At 38.5% G+C, this 19,745-nt stretch overlaps 2 protein-coding genes across 2 annotated transcripts; one reads left to right on the top strand and one right to left on the bottom strand.

Annotated features, from left to right (window-relative positions):
- The first annotated feature begins 1,588 nt into the window (after positions 1 to 1,588).
- Positions 1,589 to 5,774, top strand: LOC117242908 (bifunctional 3'-phosphoadenosine 5'-phosphosulfate synthase 2-like). Its single transcript, XM_033509956.1, has 10 exons — positions 1,589 to 1,741; positions 1,938 to 2,108; positions 2,234 to 2,759; positions 3,195 to 3,295; positions 3,478 to 3,665; positions 3,754 to 4,000; positions 4,238 to 4,444; positions 4,573 to 4,678; positions 4,862 to 5,038; positions 5,384 to 5,774. The coding sequence occupies exons 1-10, from the start codon at positions 1,685 to 1,687 to the stop codon at positions 5,479 to 5,481; spliced, it is 1,878 nt and encodes a 625-aa protein (XP_033365847.1). The 5' UTR covers positions 1,589 to 1,684; the 3' UTR covers positions 5,482 to 5,774.
- A 119-nt stretch (positions 5,775 to 5,893) lies between these two features.
- Positions 5,894 to 15,645, bottom strand: LOC117242912 (NACHT domain- and WD repeat-containing protein 1-like). The gene is made up of 13 exons (XM_033509959.1): positions 15,639 to 15,645; positions 14,858 to 15,268; positions 13,452 to 13,798; positions 12,772 to 13,302; positions 12,409 to 12,649; positions 10,330 to 10,513; positions 9,654 to 10,128; positions 9,147 to 9,453; positions 8,649 to 8,874; positions 7,107 to 7,302; positions 6,486 to 7,014; positions 6,159 to 6,425; positions 5,894 to 6,010 (listed from the first exon to the last, which is right to left on the bottom strand). The coding sequence occupies exons 1-13, from the start codon at positions 15,643 to 15,645 to the stop codon at positions 5,997 to 5,999; spliced, it is 3,735 nt and encodes a 1,244-aa protein (XP_033365850.1). The 3' UTR covers positions 5,894 to 5,996.
- Between the last annotated feature and the right edge of the window lie 4,100 nt (positions 15,646 to 19,745).

The following is a 19,745-nucleotide window of genomic DNA, read 5'->3' as shown; positions in this document are numbered from 1 at the left end:
AAAATTCTGGCTTTGTGTATAAAACTTCGTGTATAACTAACCGCGAATGATATCTGAGCGAAATGATGACTTTTATTTGAATAAGAAATTGAATTCTTATTCACGTCCGAAATATTAGTCTTTTCATTCATAACTAAAATATTAGAACATTTCTTTAATTTGTTATTTATCATTTAACTAGTAAATGAAATTTTGGCCAACCGTACCAGCGATGACCCTTTAAATTACATAATTAACGATGTGTAATTTCAAGTAATAATTCAAGTGCAGATAATTCATAGTATTTCAGTTTTAGAAAGTCTGTGTTACAGTTTTTTGCAATGAAACTACTAATAACGGTTACGTAATTGGTAAATCTTTCGTTTGCTTATACAAATGAACTTCTTATCTTACAAGTGGGCTCGTATTTCGTGAAGTAATTTGCCTTGTCTTTCCGGTATCTGTAATTGTAACAACACAACTACTTCCAAAATGTTGTTTCTTTTTTCAGTTACGTTATACTTGTATGTAGACGAAGTTCACAAAGAAAGCGTTACGTAATGGAAAAATTATATTACATTTCCAAATCAACGAGCAGAGAAGAACAGGTTACCCTCTCTTCATTTTGCGCCAGTCTTCTTAGAATTTCGCAAATGCTAATAAAAAGGACGAAAGCTTAATTCTATTACAGCCGAAAACGTCTGAGCGTTAAAGGGCGATTTAATCTCAAACAGTCGTTCTACTGTGAACAAATGTAAACAATAACAAGTATCAGTAAACAAGTAAAGCGGACAAGTATCAGTAAAGCGTATTACGTAAAGTTCAGTTTCCTTTGCGATTTCCCATTTCCGATATTCTTTGAACTATTTCTCCGAGTACAGTCGCTGGCAAAAATATAGCACACGGAAGAGCGGGAGAGTGCACGTCAGCACGTGCCACGACGTGGAACGAAACAAAACTTTTCGGGCAAACTGAACTCGCTACTTCTGCTTCTTACACATAGACACGCGTCTACGAAGCGCCATATCTATGCGCACGCAACTTACATTCATTCAGAATTTCATCGAATTACGTACTTTGTGCTTCTGTACCTTTGACATTTTTCAATATGATATTCCTGACAGTTTCACGTCGTATATTAGGCTTCTGACAAAATGTAGTATTAAATAAGAAATAAGAAATAAATAAATAATAAATGAAGAGGATTACCTGTTAAATGTGGAAACCTCGAGGCTCGATAGCGTAGGCTGCCTTAAACTTCAATTACGTGTACGTTATATCCACCTTAATACGTAGCTAAAATTCGATGAGCTTCCTAAAATGCTCATTTCCTCGGAGAAATATCTTACGTAGAGCGAGAAATTCTCCGATCCCCACCCGATCCAGCTTTCCTTTTCACTTTCTCGTTTGACGGAACTCGCTGGACAGAAATGCTCGACAGCCGCGTAGTCGATGCAGAACTACACGCCTGGATAGATAGCAATCGATAGTGTTCTTTATCGAATAAGAAAATCGAACATTCGATCGGCGCCATTGCCTCTATTTTAGATGTCGCTATTAAGTTGAATTTATCTCATTCGCGGAGAAACGAATTGGTCGAATAGATCGTTGCACAGTGGACATTTAAAAACAGTAGAATCAATCGTCGAGTATTTTATAAGATCCTTATCGTTGCACGAAACTTAATGATCAAATATTCCGTATAATGGGGATATATACGAAATCTTCGATGGAAAATCGAAATACACAGAAGAATAATCGGGTATAATAACACACGTATTTTTAATGATTTATCCAGTCGTATGTAAAATAATCAACCGTCGAATTAATTATTTTCAGTAATATTTCGATGACTCTAAATCGGATAAAGTGTATTGATCTCCTAATTTACTTGAAAATTTCAAACAGCAAATAAAAGATACGTCGCTTTGAAACGTCCCGCGTTGAAATATTTGCAGGTTCTCGCGACGAATGTGATCAAACAAATACACCACGTGTCGAGGGAGAGACGAGGGGAAGCCTATGGAAAATTCAAAGAATTTTGTGGCTGTACGATTTGGTTGACAGGGCTGTCCGGTGCTGGCAAGACGTCCATCTCGTTCGAGCTGGAAAATTACCTGGTTTCTCAAGTAAACTTTTTGCTCTAAAGTTCGAAATTCTCAAATTGCCATATCTCGAAACTTGCAAATTGCCAGACTCTCGATCGGACCTCAATTTTTTAACGCTTCAGGATCATATAAACTTGCTTTTGCAGGGACTGCCAGCCTACAGCCTGGACGGCGATAATCTTCGTCACGGATTAAACCGGAACCTGGGCTTCTCGAAAGAAGATCGCGAAGAGAACGTGCGAAGAGCTGCTGAAGTAGCAAAATTGTTCTCTGATTGCGGTATGATCACCATTTGCAGCCTCGTTTCGCCCTTCGAGGCGGACAGGAGGCTGGCGAGGAAGATACACGAAGATTTTAACTTGAAGTTCTTCGAGATCTTCGTGAAAGCTTCCGTGAAGACGTGCGAAGTCAGAGACGTGAAAGGCCTCTACGAGAAAGCTAGAAAAGGGATGATTAAAAGCTTCACAGGCATCGGCCAGGAATATGAAACGCCCAAAACTCCTGATCTCATCGTGGATACGGAATTTCATAATTTGCAGACCTCGACGAGAATGGTGATCGAGTTGTTGAGGACCCAGGGAATTCTTCCCAAGACTCGAGATCAGGTTCAGGAACTGTTCGTCGAGGAGAGGAAGATAGAGGAGGCGAGAAAAGAGGCGGAGAATCTTCCGAGTACGTTGCAAATGTTTTCTCACTTAATTCTGTATTTTGCATTTTAATTATTGCCTTGGTTTGCAAAATAATTCCACTTTTTCTTGTCTTTTGTTGATTGGACAAGCAAGTGACTACTACGCTGTGGCTAAAAAACACGTGGATGGTTCTTTATTTCTGACATCATGTAATTTGCTTACGAAATTACGAAAATATAAAGATTTGGAGGTGTCATAGAATGTTGTGGCACGTAAACATTTCCGGCTAAAATAATTCACATGCGAAACATCAAATATTCATAAATTGCCACGATACACACAGATAAGATAGAGAAAGTTCTTTTCCAAATTGATGTTTCCAATTGACAAAGAGATAAGCTTTTATGTAAACAATTTCCATTTGATATATAGTACTTGATAATTGCCTAATTCCTCAAATCAATATGCTCAATTTAAGGTATCAACATCAGTAAGGTTGACTTGCAATGGGTTCAAGTACTCGCTGAAGGTTGGGCTACTCCGCTCACAGGTTTCATGAGGGAGTACCAATATTTGCAGGTGCGTAATTAAAATTTGATTAACGAATTGCATGAGATTTAAGCATAGAGAAACGAGTTCTATCTTTGGACGATATTAATTATGAAACACTAAGTTTGTAAAGGTAAAAAGTTGTAGAATAGAGATAGATTTTTCTAACGAGATAACAAATAAAATGTGCGTGTGTGTATGTTATTTTCAAGTGTCAACACTTCAAAACTATCGAACAAAATGGGGACGTGATTAATCAATCGATACCAATCGTGCTTCCGGTTAGCACAGAGCAGAAGGAAAACTATACTACAGCACCGGCACTGACCTTGAAGTACAACGGTCAAGATATCGCAATTCTGAGGAGACCAGAATTTTTCGCTCACCGAAAAGAAGAAAGGTTCGATTATGTTTTTTCAGTAAATTATTATTTCTAGTTAGTAGTTAGTCTCCTCTTATGTGAAAATAAATCGGAAACATTGCAACAGGTGTAGCAGAGAATTTGGTACAAACGACCTTGGACATCCTTACGTCAGAATGATCCACGAATCGGGTGATTGGCTGGTTGGAGGAGAATTAGAAGTTCTGGAAAGGATTAAGTGGAACGATGGTCTCGACAAGTACAGGCTCACGCCAAACGAAATTCGTAAAAAGTGCAGAGAAATGGAAGCGGATGCTGTTTTCGCCTTCCAGTTGAGAAATCCGATTCACAATGGCCACGCACTCTTAATGCGGGTTAGTTCTCATCGAAAACAACAAATTTCAAGTATAATATAAGAGATAAAATTATTTGCTTTAAAGGAGGTTCGATACGAAGCAAAATTAATTAAGTTTCCATTATCTTGATAAGAACCTAGTTGAGGGTTAAAGAAAGTCCAATAAATCCAATCAATTACGACATTTACATTTTCCTGCGCAAAAATTCCTATTCTTCTTCTCTTTTAATGTAATTATTATTCAAATTAATACCAGGATACCAGAAGATACCTCGTGGAGGAACGTGGTTGTAAGAAACCAGTTCTTCTACTGCATCCTCTGGGAGGATGGACGAAAGAAGACGACGTACCATTATCAGTTCGGATAAACCAACACCAAAGTGTTCTCGAGGAGGGTGTATTGCACGAAGACACCATCCTCGCTATTTTTCCAAGCCCGATGCTTTACGCTGGCCCTACAGAGGTATTATTTATTTCCCTAAAAAATTAATCAACAATTAAGATTGATGGAATAAGAGAAGCGTAGTATTTCGAAGAGATATAAATATTTTAAATTTGAGAATTGTTTAAAATTTGCGATTTTTATTTTAGGTGCAATGGCACGCCAAAGGAAGATTGATGGCTGGGGCAAATTTCTTCATCGTTGGTCGTGATCCCGCGGGTTTGCCGCATCCTGACAAATCTAAAACCCCGGACGGTAATATTCTGATAAGACGAATTTCACTTGTCCCTTGATTCCTAAGATTACTCGCATAAAAAATTAAAAATCGTACGCTTTTATTCTTGATTTATTGTGCGAAGTAATTTTATTGTTATATCGAAGGAATTCTGATATTTCATTATCGTGATAAATCAGCGGTCGCTTTAATTGTAAAATTAGGAAATCTGTACGATGGAACGCACGGCTCGAGGGTACTGTCGATGGCACCGGGTCTTCAGAATCTCAAAATCATACCGTTTAGGGTGGCAGCTTACGACAATAGAAAAAAAAAAATGGCTTTCTTCGAGCCGGAACGATCGCAAGATTTTATTTTCATATCAGGAACTAAAATGCGAAGTGAGTTATATTATTTTCATGTACGTGTTTCTTTTCTTTTTCTTCTAAATCTTCCTGTAATTACTTTGTATATCCTATCTTGCCTATTTTATTAATGAAATCATTAGAAATGAATCATTAGTAACGAAATTATTTTAAAAAACAATTTCTTATTTCACTTCTTATTTTAAAAAATCTAAAAAAAAATAATGAATTAAATTGTCAACCATAAATGTAAATTGCATTAAAAACACGAAATATCGCATTAGAATAAATACAAGATTTATATAAAAACATTTCTATGAAACATCCAAATAATAATAAAAAAAAACAGTACTAATAAACATTAATATACCGTTATTTCAGATTTAGCAAAATCCGGGGAAAATCCACCAGAAGGATTCATGGCGCCAAAAGCATGGCAAATCGTTTCGGATTATTATCAAAAACAACTGAAAAACTAATTTTAAATTACTATTAGCTGCAACTCTTGTACTAGAGGGTAATTATTTACAAGGACCAAAATATTTTCTGTTTAAATGAAATTTAATAATTAAAATGATAAATATAAACATCTGTTCCGCACAAAAAATGGCTGATTCTTATTGTTCACTTATAAAAGACAATAATTTCGTCAGATACAAGTAAGGTACATCGAAGTAATTTATTTATAATCTTTGTTAAAAATGATCCCTAAAAAGGTTGGGAATGGGGGATGAAAATAAATAAAGTTAATTTATTTCTCCTCTAATAATGATATACATATGTGTACCTATATTTTTATATATATATATTCATGTTTATTGCGTCAGACACGAGAAATTTGTAATTTAGAGCTTTACCTTAGAGACGTTTTCCTTTCGTGTTTTTTTTTTCCTACTTACTATTTTTCTTCTCTGTTACTTAGAAAGACAGTGGAAAAAAGAAGAAAGTACGACGATTAGGATTTAGTCCGTTTAGTTTCTAACAAAGTATCGCTTTAGTCTGGTACACCTGGGGAAAAAATAACATTTCAATTTCAGCTTCTAATGACATTTTATTATCTCTGTCCTCGGTGCAGCAAAAAGTTTTGCTGGCGCGAATAATCATAAATAAATAAATGGCTTTTCTTAATTAAATTAAATAATTCTCTTAAACTCACCTTCTTCCTCAGAATCTGATATTCGCGTAGCTTGCAAAGAACTTTGCTTCGACAAAGTCCTACCATGAGCACGAGGTCTAGCAGGTGGCGACTGTTTATTCCAAAGTGCTTCGAGTTGATCAAAGTGTTGGGACTGGGCGAGTGCAGCCTGTTCCGGTCCTAAACCGGATGGACTACTCGTTAATCCAACTTTGCTGATCTCGTCCATGGAAGCGCTTACGCTGAATCGTCGTTGTAATCCATCCTCTATCGATGACGTTAAAACTCCTGGAATTATATAATAGTTTAATTTTGAATATAATGCACTGTAATCATCGTCAGCAATACCTGAAGTGAGATGGCCATATTTCCTATGCCACGTGTCGCTATCCAATGACACTTCTTTCTTCAATAATCTCTTATTGGGTCTCTTCCGTCCAGGTGGTCTCAAATCTCTGGTATCGCACCAAGGTGCTACGTAATCCGGTAATTTCACATACTGCGCTGGAGTATTATGCAAACATAGAATAGGCATGCATTTGTGTTCGAGTAAATGCAACGCGAGCCTCGACATATCCGTGGCAACCTCGACACCTAACACAGGGACGTGTAACATTATGCTGCTCAGTGAACAGCCCTTCTTCGTGTCCCAAATGATCAAACTCTTGTCTTCGCTTCCAGACGCTGCTAGAGTTCCATCACACGACAATTTTACGCAGGTTACATAACCTAAATGGCCTTTTAAGGTATGCAGATCGCTGCCAGTATTTATGTCCCAGACGATCAGGTTCGCATCCTTGGAACCAGAAACTACGATGGATTTGTCGAGCACAGAAACTGCGACGCAGGTGACGTGATCCGTGTGACCAACGAGGACCTGAATGAAAATCTGTTGTACTTTCTTCATTTCCAAAGATTTTTCTAAATTAAATGTAGGAATTTAAAGTTATTATTATAACATGTATAAACCTGAGATAATTTGCCGCCAGCGAGCTGCCAAACCTTCAAACTCATGTCTCTCGAGCCCGTAATCAGTGACTGAGAATCTGGAGTAACTACTAGACAAGTAATTTCTTGAGAATGCGACACTTGGTACTTTTCTTCAGGACCAACACCTAAACTTACTATTCTTAATTGATTGTCTCCTGTTCCGCATACCGCGTATCTGAAATTTAGAAAAGAGGAAGACAATTAAATCTAAAAACATCGCAATTGCTAATTTATTATAATTATAATTATTATTGTTAATAAATTATTCAAATAACGATCATTGTAGGAAAAATTGAAACAAGGCGACTGTATTGGTATTATAAAAAACTCGAGAAATATTAAGAATTAATACAAGAAAGCAAATTTCACTAAAATATCTGCTACACGGGAAAGTTAGTTTTTCTCACGTACGATGCTTCCTAATAGCAACTTTCTATCGAGGGCGGGGTTAAGACCCTTCCTAGTCCACCAACCTTCGTTTGTCCAATCCGAGGCAATGTATATTGCCCCCGCTTCCTAACCTAAAATGGCGTCAACAAATCCGATGATCCCGTGCGCCAGACACACCCATCACTAGCTTTCCTCCGACACAGCATCGTCGCTCAACTTTACTTCTTCTACATCGTTGGAAAAGTCAATTACTAAGTCTAACGCTAACGCCTATCGGGGCAGTCTAAGCATAACGCGAGAGTCGGTCTCGGTATTGTCGAGCATACATTTCCTCACCTAAATATCTTATAGTGCTACGTCCACTAATACATTAAATCCAATTATAAGAGCCCTGCTCTAACGTACATATTGTAATATCGTAGAATAGCTTTGATTGGAGATCGGCTGTGTGTGCGTGCGTGCGTGTGTGTGCGTGTGTGCGTGCGTGCGTGTGTGTGCGTGTGTGTGCGCGCGCAGGACCGAGCAGGAATGCATTGGCGAGGGTCAGAGTTGATCGAGACGTCGAGAAGCATAGAGTGGTTAGAATTGAGTTGTGAGTGTTGTCGAGCGTTAGAGTTGCTAGTGAGAGAGAGAGAGAGAGAGAGAGAGAGAGAGAGAGAGAAAGAAAGTTACCAAATAGTTGTCAAGTTATTTGATGTAAATACGAGCGTTGCATTTAGTTTTCCTGTTAATCAAACATCGTTTCTCTGTCTAACTAATATCTGTATTTTCAATCCATTATTAATAAATTATAATTAATCGGACAAAATTACACCTTTAATATATACCGATATTACAATATCTACCTTATCTACGTGCGATAAGTGATTATCTATCTATCTATGCTCATCAGTGTAATCTAAGTGTTGGTAATATATAATTTATAATTCTGTGAATCGCAGTGTTATACAAACTCAATCACCCCTATTATCTCAACGGAAATCAACGGATCGATCGAGTCGTGGTGTCGATTGTTATAATCGTAACGGGAATTTACGACTCCCGTTGACGTCTCTTCTAGCGACTACGTCTGCCCGCGATTGGTCGAACAAACAGTATCTCAATTTATTAATTACAGCCACTGTATCGTACCTCATATCGGAAGAAACAGTGAAACAGCGACCAGGCCCACATACTGATTGGATTAGGGTGCCGGTATCAGCTGCCCAAACTCGGATTGTACCAGCTCTATCAGAACTCACTATTCTTCGGCCGTCAAACATAGATGTGACTGCAGTAACAGGTGCCTGGTGTCTAAATGTCGATACCAGTAAACCTAAGGTCAGACCCCATACACGAACTGTTTTGTCCTCAGAACCTGTTTCCAATTTAATTTCTTGTTACTGTATTGTATCAATTTCATGCTTTGTTACTTGGTTATTGAACTATTGTACTTTAATGTATTTTGATTGAAAAAAGAAATGGGTTTTTCTTCGGTATTAAAGGCAATACAAAATTATGGTAGTATTTGCAAAACTAGTATTGCAAAAAAAGCATACAAACAAGGTAAATAAATGAAATTTTTGTTATAGTATCTGCCATATACGTATACGTATGGCAGGCTCTAATGTATTTTATCTACAGACCTACCAGAAGCAACAAATAAACCAGAAGCTGAGAATGCAATGCAGGTGACGCTAGCGATATGTCCTTCGAAAGTGGAAAGCAATTCGTGAGTATTCAATTGCCACAGATTTACGAGAGAATCGACTCCACCGGTAACTGCCATTGCTCCGTCCCTGGATATATCCAAACAAGATATGGGAGCAGTGTGTGGGTGCAACGATACCTCCTTCACGAATTTCGCGGGTTTAGCGTGTATCTCCTCGCCACGGAAACTCCAGTAAGCCACTCGATCGCCGGAAGCTGTTATCAGGAAGTCGTCCTTCTCCGTCACCTTTTCGCAAAAAATTGAATTGAAAAATTATATTATATATGAAAGATTAATTTTGATCTTTCACTACTTGTAATTTAACATGCAAATAGAAAAGGTAATTTGCTACGACGATTAATTCCAATTTCAATAAATGTTTACTCATTTTCCATTCTACCTTTTTTTATTAATATAAAATCATAAATACGAAATCTGTAATTTACCTTGACGGCGGTAACATCCGCCGAAGGATTCGCCAGCAACGTTCTCGTCAATCGTCCACTGTGCATATCGAAAACGGAAACCTTTCCCTTCGCTCCTCCAGCAATGGCTCTTCTGCAATCTTTCGCCAAGCAGATACTTTTCACTTCACCTTGATGACCTCTCAACGTGTGGACCTCAGTTCCCGTGGCCAGAGATCTCAAATATAATTTCTGATCTTCGCAGGCTGCCAATAGGAACACCGAATCGGCCGATACGTCGAGCACAGTCACGGCGGATGGTAAAACGATGCTTTTTAACAATGTGAATCTTTCTAGACACCATAAGCAGACTGTACAGTCGGAAGAACCGGAAACCAGAATTTCTCCCGCAGAATCGACGCGAATGGACTTTACTGGCCCTCTGTGGTGGTCCACTTTGATGAGAACATCGCCGGTTAGGAGACTGGTGACGATTATTCTCGAGTCTTCGCCACCGCTAATGGAAAGCGAAAGGTTTGGCGTTAGTTGATAAATACGAAACGAAATAACTTATAGAACAATCTATAATTAATACAAATAAGAAGTACTCGGAGAAGATTGAAATCTTTTCCCATTTTTCCGGTTACCTTTTTTAATCAAGATTATGGAAGAAAGCGTTTTTGATATCTTATTATTACTACACGATAAAACTATGAACCTGACAATCACTGAATTCTTGAGCGCGGACGTCAAGCACAGAACTGGGGCAATGTGTTCTTGGATTCTTAACTTCAAGGTCAGCTCTTTCATATCCCATACTATAATTGAAGTGTCTTCAGAGCCTGTCAGTAGATATTGCGAATGCTGTGTCACGGCTAAACATGAAATTGGATTTGAGTGCCCTGAAATGAAAAATATTTCTCATAAAATATCAAGTTGATCATAAAAATCTGTTTGTTTGATATTTGACTTTGGCGGGCTGATACCGCATATTGAAACGAGAATAATTATTTCGCATGATCGATATATCAGAGACTTGTATTAAATTCCATGTTCGTCGTTTTGTGAAAAAGCGAAAATACCATAGCAATATCGCGTGCTTAAAATGGCACTTAAAGTATCATATACGTTAGCTGGATTATTTTCAACTATATTCTCACAAAAGCTGACCTATTTTCAATTGCATATTAAAGCGACGCTGCTATTTAAATGCTCGTGAAATACAGATTCAGGGACAACGTACAAAGGAGGCTTGTTAGGACCATTCGCGGAGAGACGCGGTCGCTAGAAGAACGCGTCAGCGAGAGGCGTAAATTCTCGCTACGATTATGTTAATCGACGCCGCGAAATAGTCGTTCCCCTGTTTCGGCTAGGATAACAGAGGTGGTTTAATGAATGTAACACTGTATTAACAGTGTTACGTCGCGTAACACTCTACCTAGCCGAGGCCACACACCGCGGGCAAGATGGCAACCAGATGTCTTCGGATACTCACTGCGTACCCTCAACAGTCTCAAGTACCTTCCATAAATCTCATAGATTTCCTAGTAAAGGTCCTTCAAACCAAACAAACGTCTATTTCCGAAGAATTTCTAAAGACTATTGTCTACCACGGCTGGACAAGGGAAAGTTAGTTTTTCTCACGTACGCTGCAACTTTCCTCCCACTAACCACTTTCTCTCGAGGGCGGTTAAGACCCTTCGTTTAACCAATTAACAACGAAGCCTACTCCCTCGCTCTCCTAACTAAAATCGTCACCAACAAATTCGATGGTCCCGTGCGCTAGACACACCCATCCTTAGCTTTCCTCCGAGACAGCATCGTCTCCCAAGACAGTACTGATTTTACATCCTTCGAACGGTCAAAATCCTTCCACCGGGTATACACACCCGCAGATCAGTCACTCATTCATCTCGTACATACGTAACAGCGTAACTGCCTTCGTTATAAGTTGTTGGAATAAACGGTGAAATATAACTTACTCTACTGTGTCATATTCATTTAACCACCTCTGTTATCTTAACCGAAACAGGGGAACGACTACTTCGCGGCGTCGATTCGCCGAATCGTAGCGAGAATTTACGCCTCTCGCTGACGCGTTTTCCTCGCGACCGCGTCTCTCCGCGAACGGTCGTAACAAACAGGTTAACATAGAACAATATATTTTACAATAATATGATGAAGATGTTACAGAAATTTGACTCGACTTTGCGATATCTCTAGATAAATTCGTTTGCTCGTCAGATTTGTCAAAGTGTCATGTTTGACTGGTCAGAAGGAACTGAACTCCCTTCGATTATTTTCGTTTTTTCTGGAAGGCGACCCCCACTACGTTCGGATCACGCCACATTCTTTTACGCAAAGTAAAATAACGGCCACGAGTGGACGTTTCTGGAGATCGTCCTGCTTAATAAACCATGCGCTTGCCACTACAATGTTTGTTCGCCGGGCAGCCGCGACGATCCGTCTGCGACGTTGTAGGACCGCGAGCGACGGTTAGAAAATACAGCCTGTGGTAACCCTCGTGGCGTAACAAGGCTTTTTCACAGCAAATTACCAAACTGAATATAAAGTGACGAGTTTTCATCGTTGCTTCTCCTTTTCCCTCGCGAGAACTTTTAAGCTTTAGAGGCTATGCTAATCTTCTTAAAAGAAACAAATTTATTCTCTTGCAAAGGGCTCGAATTAACGTTACAATGTAAATTGTTTGCCATTTAACGCATACAATATATTTAGAAATATATTCTCTGCTAAGAATTCGAATATTTTCGTGAGCTACTAGCAATTAAATAGTTACCTTTAAAAGTATGAACCAATTGCCCAGACATCACGTGCCATAATTGAGCGTCTCCCTGGAAAGGGATAATGATAACGTGCTGTCCCGAAGGAGCAGCTTCGACGAGTTTCACACCTTGCGGACAAGACAAAGTACGAATTTGAAGAGGTAGAGGCGGTTGGAGCCAGCCATTTAATGGCACCAATAATGGCGCTGTATAACCATCGCACCATGCCATCGCTGCCGTAACCATTCTGCTGACCTTCAATCACACAATTTTCTTCTGTTTATGATCAAACAATCTTGCAGTAATTAGTGTTATTGCCATTTCGAATTAGAATATTTTGCTTCAAGTACATAATTACACTGTCAGCTATTTCTCACCAAATCTCCGCCATCTTCAGCCACAGGTCTAAGCCAACAGATCAGCTGCGCGCCAAGTTGAAGAGGATCTCTCGTCAAAATGTCACTGGACTTTCTCACTGTATAATAAACCAATTCCAAATCTCTCTCCAGCAGATACTTCCTCGAATGCTCGAGAACACACCTCAAATAACTAACAGAAATCATTTGCACGCTTGCTAAGAGGAAATCGAACGCGCAGACTGCCAATTTCTTTAACTTTTCTACGTCGCCGGCTCTCAATAAATGTAACCAAGCCTCTTCCACGTGTCTCATATTGTACGCTGTGTCTTGCGACCTCGGTCTGCTCTGGAAAGGCGTCTCTTTCTTCGGAGTTTCCTCTTCGGGGGATGATTTGTCATCCTTGTCTTCGAAATCTTCGGAGAAGAAGAGATTTGCCAACTCGCCGTGGTAGCTTTTCAATGTTTCCTGATTGGGGAAGTACCTTTTTCGGGCTAAGTCGCGAATCGGATAACGCCAGGAGAAAAGCAGCCTTCCGCCCATTACGCGAACCTGTGAATAGCGAATTGATGGATTTGTGGATTCTTCTGCCAGTTTCGAAATAAGAACAAGATCTTCGAAGATTATCGAGTCGAGACGTTTAACTTTTTGGAAAGGATTTCTTTCCTAAATTTTCTGCCAGAAATTTCAACCAGACTTACCTTGAGATATTCGTTGAAGGTTCTCCTCACCAAGCACCAGCTGCCAAAATTGAACTGCCCTTCGTTTAGAAATAGCGGCCCGTCGCCTCCGGTTGGCATGATCACCTCAAGAATCTCCGTTTCGGACAAACCATACTCCGTGGAAGCCAAAATGGCACCGATTCTGTTAGCCGCGTTTTCACCTATCAACTTCTCCAACGTGTCGAAAACGTTCTCTGTCTCGTGGAAATCCGTACCCGAATCTTGCAGTTCGATTAAAATCTCATTGCTGCGTAGTCTTTCTTTTTGTATTGGGGTGAGACGCAGCACTTCCGGTGGAAGAGCCGTAGTCACGATTAAGTGCACTCCTAAAGTGGATGAACAAAGTACGTTTCGTTTTATACTTTGCAATGTTTGTTGTTTGCTTTCTTGTTTATTTATATGTCGGAGATGAAAGGAAAACCGGAGCCTTCCCTTTGCAATTTTGAGGAAGCCTTCTAATGCTTTAGCCTAGATTTTATCATAACTGTAATTAAGCAATTGTCATTTGTAATTGTTTGATATTTGTGAAAGCGAAAGTGGGTTCGAGGTGACAACTGGTCGCCGAACGTAGCCACGGTCACGGGATAAACGTTTTGCCTGACGAAGGTGTGGATCGGTTGTATCGTTCCCCCTAGAAATCACATAGAATTGTACTTTGGAGATGTCGATATAATGGGACACATGTTGTATTAGGAATCGATCTCCAGACAGAAACTGCCTAGCAACGGCGTTTGGATCTTTCTCGATGCTTCCAAAGAGTATACAACAAACTCTTGGCAGAAACTGCCTAGCAACGACGATTGGAACCTTCTCGATGCCTCCAGCGAGCATATAACAAACAAATGCAGTCGTATAGCGAAAAAGATTTTCATCGGATATTCGTTCGTGTGATCGCCTTGGAAAGTGATACATCGAGCAATTTACCGAGTATCTCAGCAATCGTATTTTTATAGTAAAGAGTTATCCCGTTGACCGTGGATTCGTTTGAACCCCGGAACATTGTTAATAGCGTTAATTAAATTCATTATTCGTGAAACCTATCGATCGTTAATCTCATTATTCGTTAAATTTATTATTCGTAAGACATATTATTCGTTCCTCTTATTGTTCGTTAAACTTATTATTCTTTAATCTAATTAATAGTTAAACTTATCATTTATTAAACTCATTATTCATAATATTTTGTAAAATCTTGTTTATTCGCGTAAATATATTCCCTGTTTCGTAAAACAATGGCTAATTCAAACGAAGAATCGTTACGCGCCTTAAATCCTAATGATAACCCGACATATATATCGTATACTGTACGTATTATCGTTATATAACGATATATTTGAAACTGTGACCATCGCTTAGAAATTCTAGCAATGGCAATTACACGTTACCTGGTGGAAGATTCAATGGCAACCAAGACAGAGCAGCGACGATATCGCAGTCAAGAGGATGCAATCGATGAAGATCGTCGAGAAGAATCACCAGTTGCTCCATCATCGGTTGCTCTTCGATGCGCCTCAGAATTTGGCCCAGCCAATTGTTCAGGTAAAGCGGATCAAACGAGGCGTCTTTAGGAAGATTCCCATCCAATAAACCAGAAAGAAAACCTACATGTTGACAGAGCACTCGAAGTAGCTCGAGACTGTACGCTGATCGAGGAGTGGAAGCACAGAGTCGAACCACTTTGAACGTGGTGCAATCCAACCAGGAAGAGGCATCCGCATAGATTCGCGACAATAACGATGACTTTCCAGAATACCTGCTACCCTTTATCAATATCGGACCGTGTTTCTGCGATTTACCTGTTAAATATAAAAAAATAGCTTGTCAAAGGTAAATAGATGCACTTTTGCTAAAACGATTTCGTTTATAGAATGATCATCCTTTCGACGATTAATTTTCTCATTCAAGCAACTTGCCAAGCTACATAAAATACGATCCTCTTGGTTTTGTACTTTTTTTTACTGTAATTCAGAAATCTGTTCAAAGCAAACTGCCTTATAAGATAGAAATTAATAGGCAGAAAAGTGTATTAGGGGAGCTGTTGCTTTAATAAACAGACATCAAAGTGTTCTGGCGAGGAATCGTGCACGTGCCTCTGCCTTTAATATTCTCAAACGTTCAAAGGATTATGTCTCCGGATAGCGGAGGCATCCAGACGACGAATTAAACGTTTCATCAATACAAAATTTGTATTATTTGAAACCTTCGCGGATTTTTCCAGAAAATAATATGTTTCGTTACGATTTACTTTAGATCAAATCAACGCTGATTTTAAGTGAATTTTGAATAAAACAGCTCTAAACTATTACCTGGGAAAAAGTAGTAAAAGCTACAAAGGAACGTTGACTGAGTTAAATTTTCGAGTTTAACGAGCTACAAAGGAAAATTCATGAAGGAAATTCCACTGTTTCTCGTACCTCGATTCCCATGTCGTCGTAAATCGATTGCAGTTCAGGCCCGACAAGTTCCAATAATTGCTTCCTTTCTTCGATAAATTCTGGAAATATTAGAAACAAAGGAAAAGCGTTATAACGGCGTGACCCAAAAAGGAAAAAAAGAATGTGCAACAGATATCGAAGCAGAAACATCGATAAGAAGCATATGCTGGTATAATTTTACTTGGAACAATTTGATAAAGCTTTCGATTCTCCCCAAATAGAAAATTCGATTTTTAATTCTGAAGATGATCATATTCGTTCGTCTAGTGGCGAAGATCATAAAAAGTGCAGCTAAGTAAATTAATATAAAAATCAATTATAAAATATCTGCGAGACTTTATCCCTGCGATTCTTTTATCCCTGTGCAATAAATTTAATTTCTTTGTTAAATGGAACAAGCCAATTTTTACGAAAAGCAAAGAGAATATCTTCGAGATTTATTTCTTCGCTGGTAGAGAACAGAATTTTTTCTTTATGGTCTTTATACTCCTGGACATCATTCTTTCATTTTCTCCGCACGTAAAAGCTCAACGATCCTGAAAAACCGGGAATTCTCCGGCGATAATTCTTTAAAGAAGCATCTCGCAGATCCACGTTTATTGAAACAGCTTTGCACAGAATAGTTTTCGTAGCTCAACCCATGTAATAGAGCTAAGAAAGAGTGCGATAAAATAAAACGATAATAAAGTAGGTGGGAACATCGAATGAAAGCACTGGCAGGGAAAAATGGACAATTTTACAAACAGACAAACAAGTGAACGGATCGACAAACTGGTTTATTCAGCGATTAACAAAGTTTATTAATTTCCCCTCGTTGTCTTCACCGGTTCATGCGAGCAGAATATACAGTGTGGTGCAAAAGTTTTCCATCATTTTCTCTCCAACACTTCATTTTGGCATGTTAAAGAGCCGTCAGACTATCGATATACAGGATAGATCATGTCACGCTACTAGTTCGAATAAAAGCAAATTGCAGGAAATAAGCAAATTTTTCAAATGGAAATTTTCTTCTTTTTTTACATACATTGAACTATCTGATTGTTCTACGAAAGAAATTCTCAGGGTAATCATGGTCGATAGCTGGTTAGTTTAAAAGATATTTCAACTATAATTTGATAGAATTTATCATACGCAAGACAAAGAAAACATAAATACAAAATGCGCTATTGCGTTATGTCTTTCCCTGTATTTCATAATATTCTACTACTAATTTCATCATATTGTATATTGTATCGTATAATTTCATTATACTGTATATTGTATTGTACAATTTCATTATATTGCATTGTATTTCATTGTATTGCATTATATGTATGAGGTAGGTATGGTGATAGGTGCGTAAGTAACTACTCTTGGTGTTTTTAACGAACAATAGTTTTATTAGAACTAATCAACAATCAGAGTTAACAATTAACAACTAACAATTACACTTAACAGACAACAGGTAACAACTAACAAATAACGATAGACACCGCGAGATCGTTCGACGCGTTGCTATGCAAATAGTACCGAGAAGTTACACATTTAATGGCGCAAGACAGACTGACTCTGCTTTTGTTTCGGATCGCGCAGATTCTTCCCTTCGTAGCCCATCGATATCCCCCACTAGCGTGCATTCATTAGATGTGCCGCCAGTGCTGGCACGTGTATGCTCTTCCGAGAATTCGGCGGAAAGAGTGTGAAGATATCGATGGTACATTGGGCACGTCGGTGTTGCGCTTTGGCAGCGTCGCGCTTTGCATCCGGAGCCATTGAAAAGTTCCGTGGCCCGTGTCGCCACATGTATATACAAAATATATACAAAACTGGAAAAAACTCTGCTTAGAAATCTTTTTAAATAATAACCCCAGTAGATAGGCATCGCCCTTGCTTGGCTTATTTGTTAAAGGCATTACGTAAATTCTAATAGATATAATCTCGTAAAGGTGAGTGCAAAGTTTAATATATACAGTATCATGTATATGGGATATCAACTGAGTTTTAAATTTGCACTAATGTGAACCATTTATGCGTTTTAACGCACACTGCAAGTAACCACACAATCTAGTTCCCAGAATAGCCATGAAAGAAAACTGTAATTGCTACAATCTGCCACGAATTATACGTGTAACAACGCCCAATCGTGGAATATCAATATTCCACAATACCTGAAATAGGAACATGATTCGAAGCTATAGTACGTTCGTAACGTATTCAAAATCTTTCTGCTAGCTATTGCAAATAACCTAAAACTAATAAATTTGTTTCTCTCATATTCATAAAATAAAGGGAAACTTTGTAACAATTTAATAATTATTGTTTCATAACAACGTTGTATGGCCAATTCGTTGCGATCAGTTATCCCTATCAATCTCGATAAACGCTGGCACGGCGTTTACACCGAATCAGAATATTTCTAACATGAATAGAGTATATTATAACATGAATATTTCTAAACTCAATAAACGTCCGGACCTGTTGCTTGTCTCGTAACAAAGATGTTGCACGATTTAGCACAATGAAATAAGAAGAATTCGTATAAACATAGCTTAGCATAGACTTTGTTTTCGAGTTACAGCTTATTTTCTACGTACCTTCAGAAAAATTGACGTCGGAATGATCAGGTCCAGCTTCGATAGAATCTCAAATGCATCGCGTCGTGAATAGTCAAACTTGTTCGAAAAATTTACAAACTTGTGGGCAACTTTGTTCGCCACTTGTTGGCGAACAGAACGAGAGACACTGTGACCTTACGTTTTATTGACGACAATTATTGGTATCCCAATATAAATCGGAATAATTTCAACTCATTATACAACTTTCATTCTTTTCTCTATGATAACCTACAAATCGTCTTCTAGACATCGCTGACTACTGAAAATTAGACGCCGACATCATTGAACTATTTCAATTACGAAACGAGAAATTTCGCTGTCCTCGAGTTTTTCCAGCGGCACGAGTTTTTCCTTTATTCAGGGTCGTGAAAAAAAAAGCAACGGGAGAACAAGAGAGTATGAATGTGTCGTTTCTCCCCTCTCACGAGCAATACGTGTTACCGATGATATATAAAGGAACACGTATCACCAGGTACTCAGTACACCCGCGCGAGTCGTTATCGTTAATTCGTTACATTTCCAAGAGATTACTGAGCGAAAGTTTGGTATTTCACTTGATTTTAATATCGTGTTCAATTCGAATAATACTATATATATATAGCAGTAATAGGAGAGGAGCTTTTTGGACAACGATGGATCAGAAAAATGAAGTCAAAGGATGCGATGGGAAAACTAATCGCGTGAGTTTTCGTTAGATCTTGCTCTTCGAGTTATTCGTATTTAGATTTAGATTATTGCTGAGCAATTGGGATTGCCTCTAATATTCACAATTTGTGCATCGTTTTAAGGAAACGAATTAAGGAATAAACAATATTTAACAGCTTCTTCCCCGCAACGATTAGTCAGCATATTCTATCTTCACTTCAAAATAGAAAGAAAGAAGCGTTATATGAATATAGACTCCTGAGTTTTGCTTTATCAAGAAGTCACATGAAAAAAAAGTCACACAAAACTGAAGAATTAACTACTCTAAAAATAAGGAATTATTTCGCTTCTATTATGTCGCTACGCTTATTTATATTTAGTCTATAGTGGGGGGGGTCATCATGTGACAGGTTATTCCGTCGAGGTTGTGAGGTTCGAATTTGGTTTCTATACAAATTATTAAAATTTATTCAAATTTCAAATAGGAACGCCCACTCGCGCTATTGGTAGTTTCAGTCTACTTTACGGCGCGTGCGTGACAATATTATAATATAGTTATATAATTTATAATATAATTACTCATAATAATTTATAAATGT

Source organism: Bombus vosnesenskii, unplaced genomic scaffold, assembly GCF_011952255.1.
Source record: "Bombus vosnesenskii isolate JDL3184/JDL3185 unplaced genomic scaffold, Bvos_JDL3184-5_v1.1 scf7180000016280, whole genome shotgun sequence".
Taxonomy (NCBI): Eukaryota; Metazoa; Arthropoda; class Insecta; order Hymenoptera; family Apidae; genus Bombus; species Bombus vosnesenskii.
The sequence above is the reverse complement of the archived record's forward strand: the minus strand, read 5'-3'. Positions and strand labels throughout refer to the sequence as shown.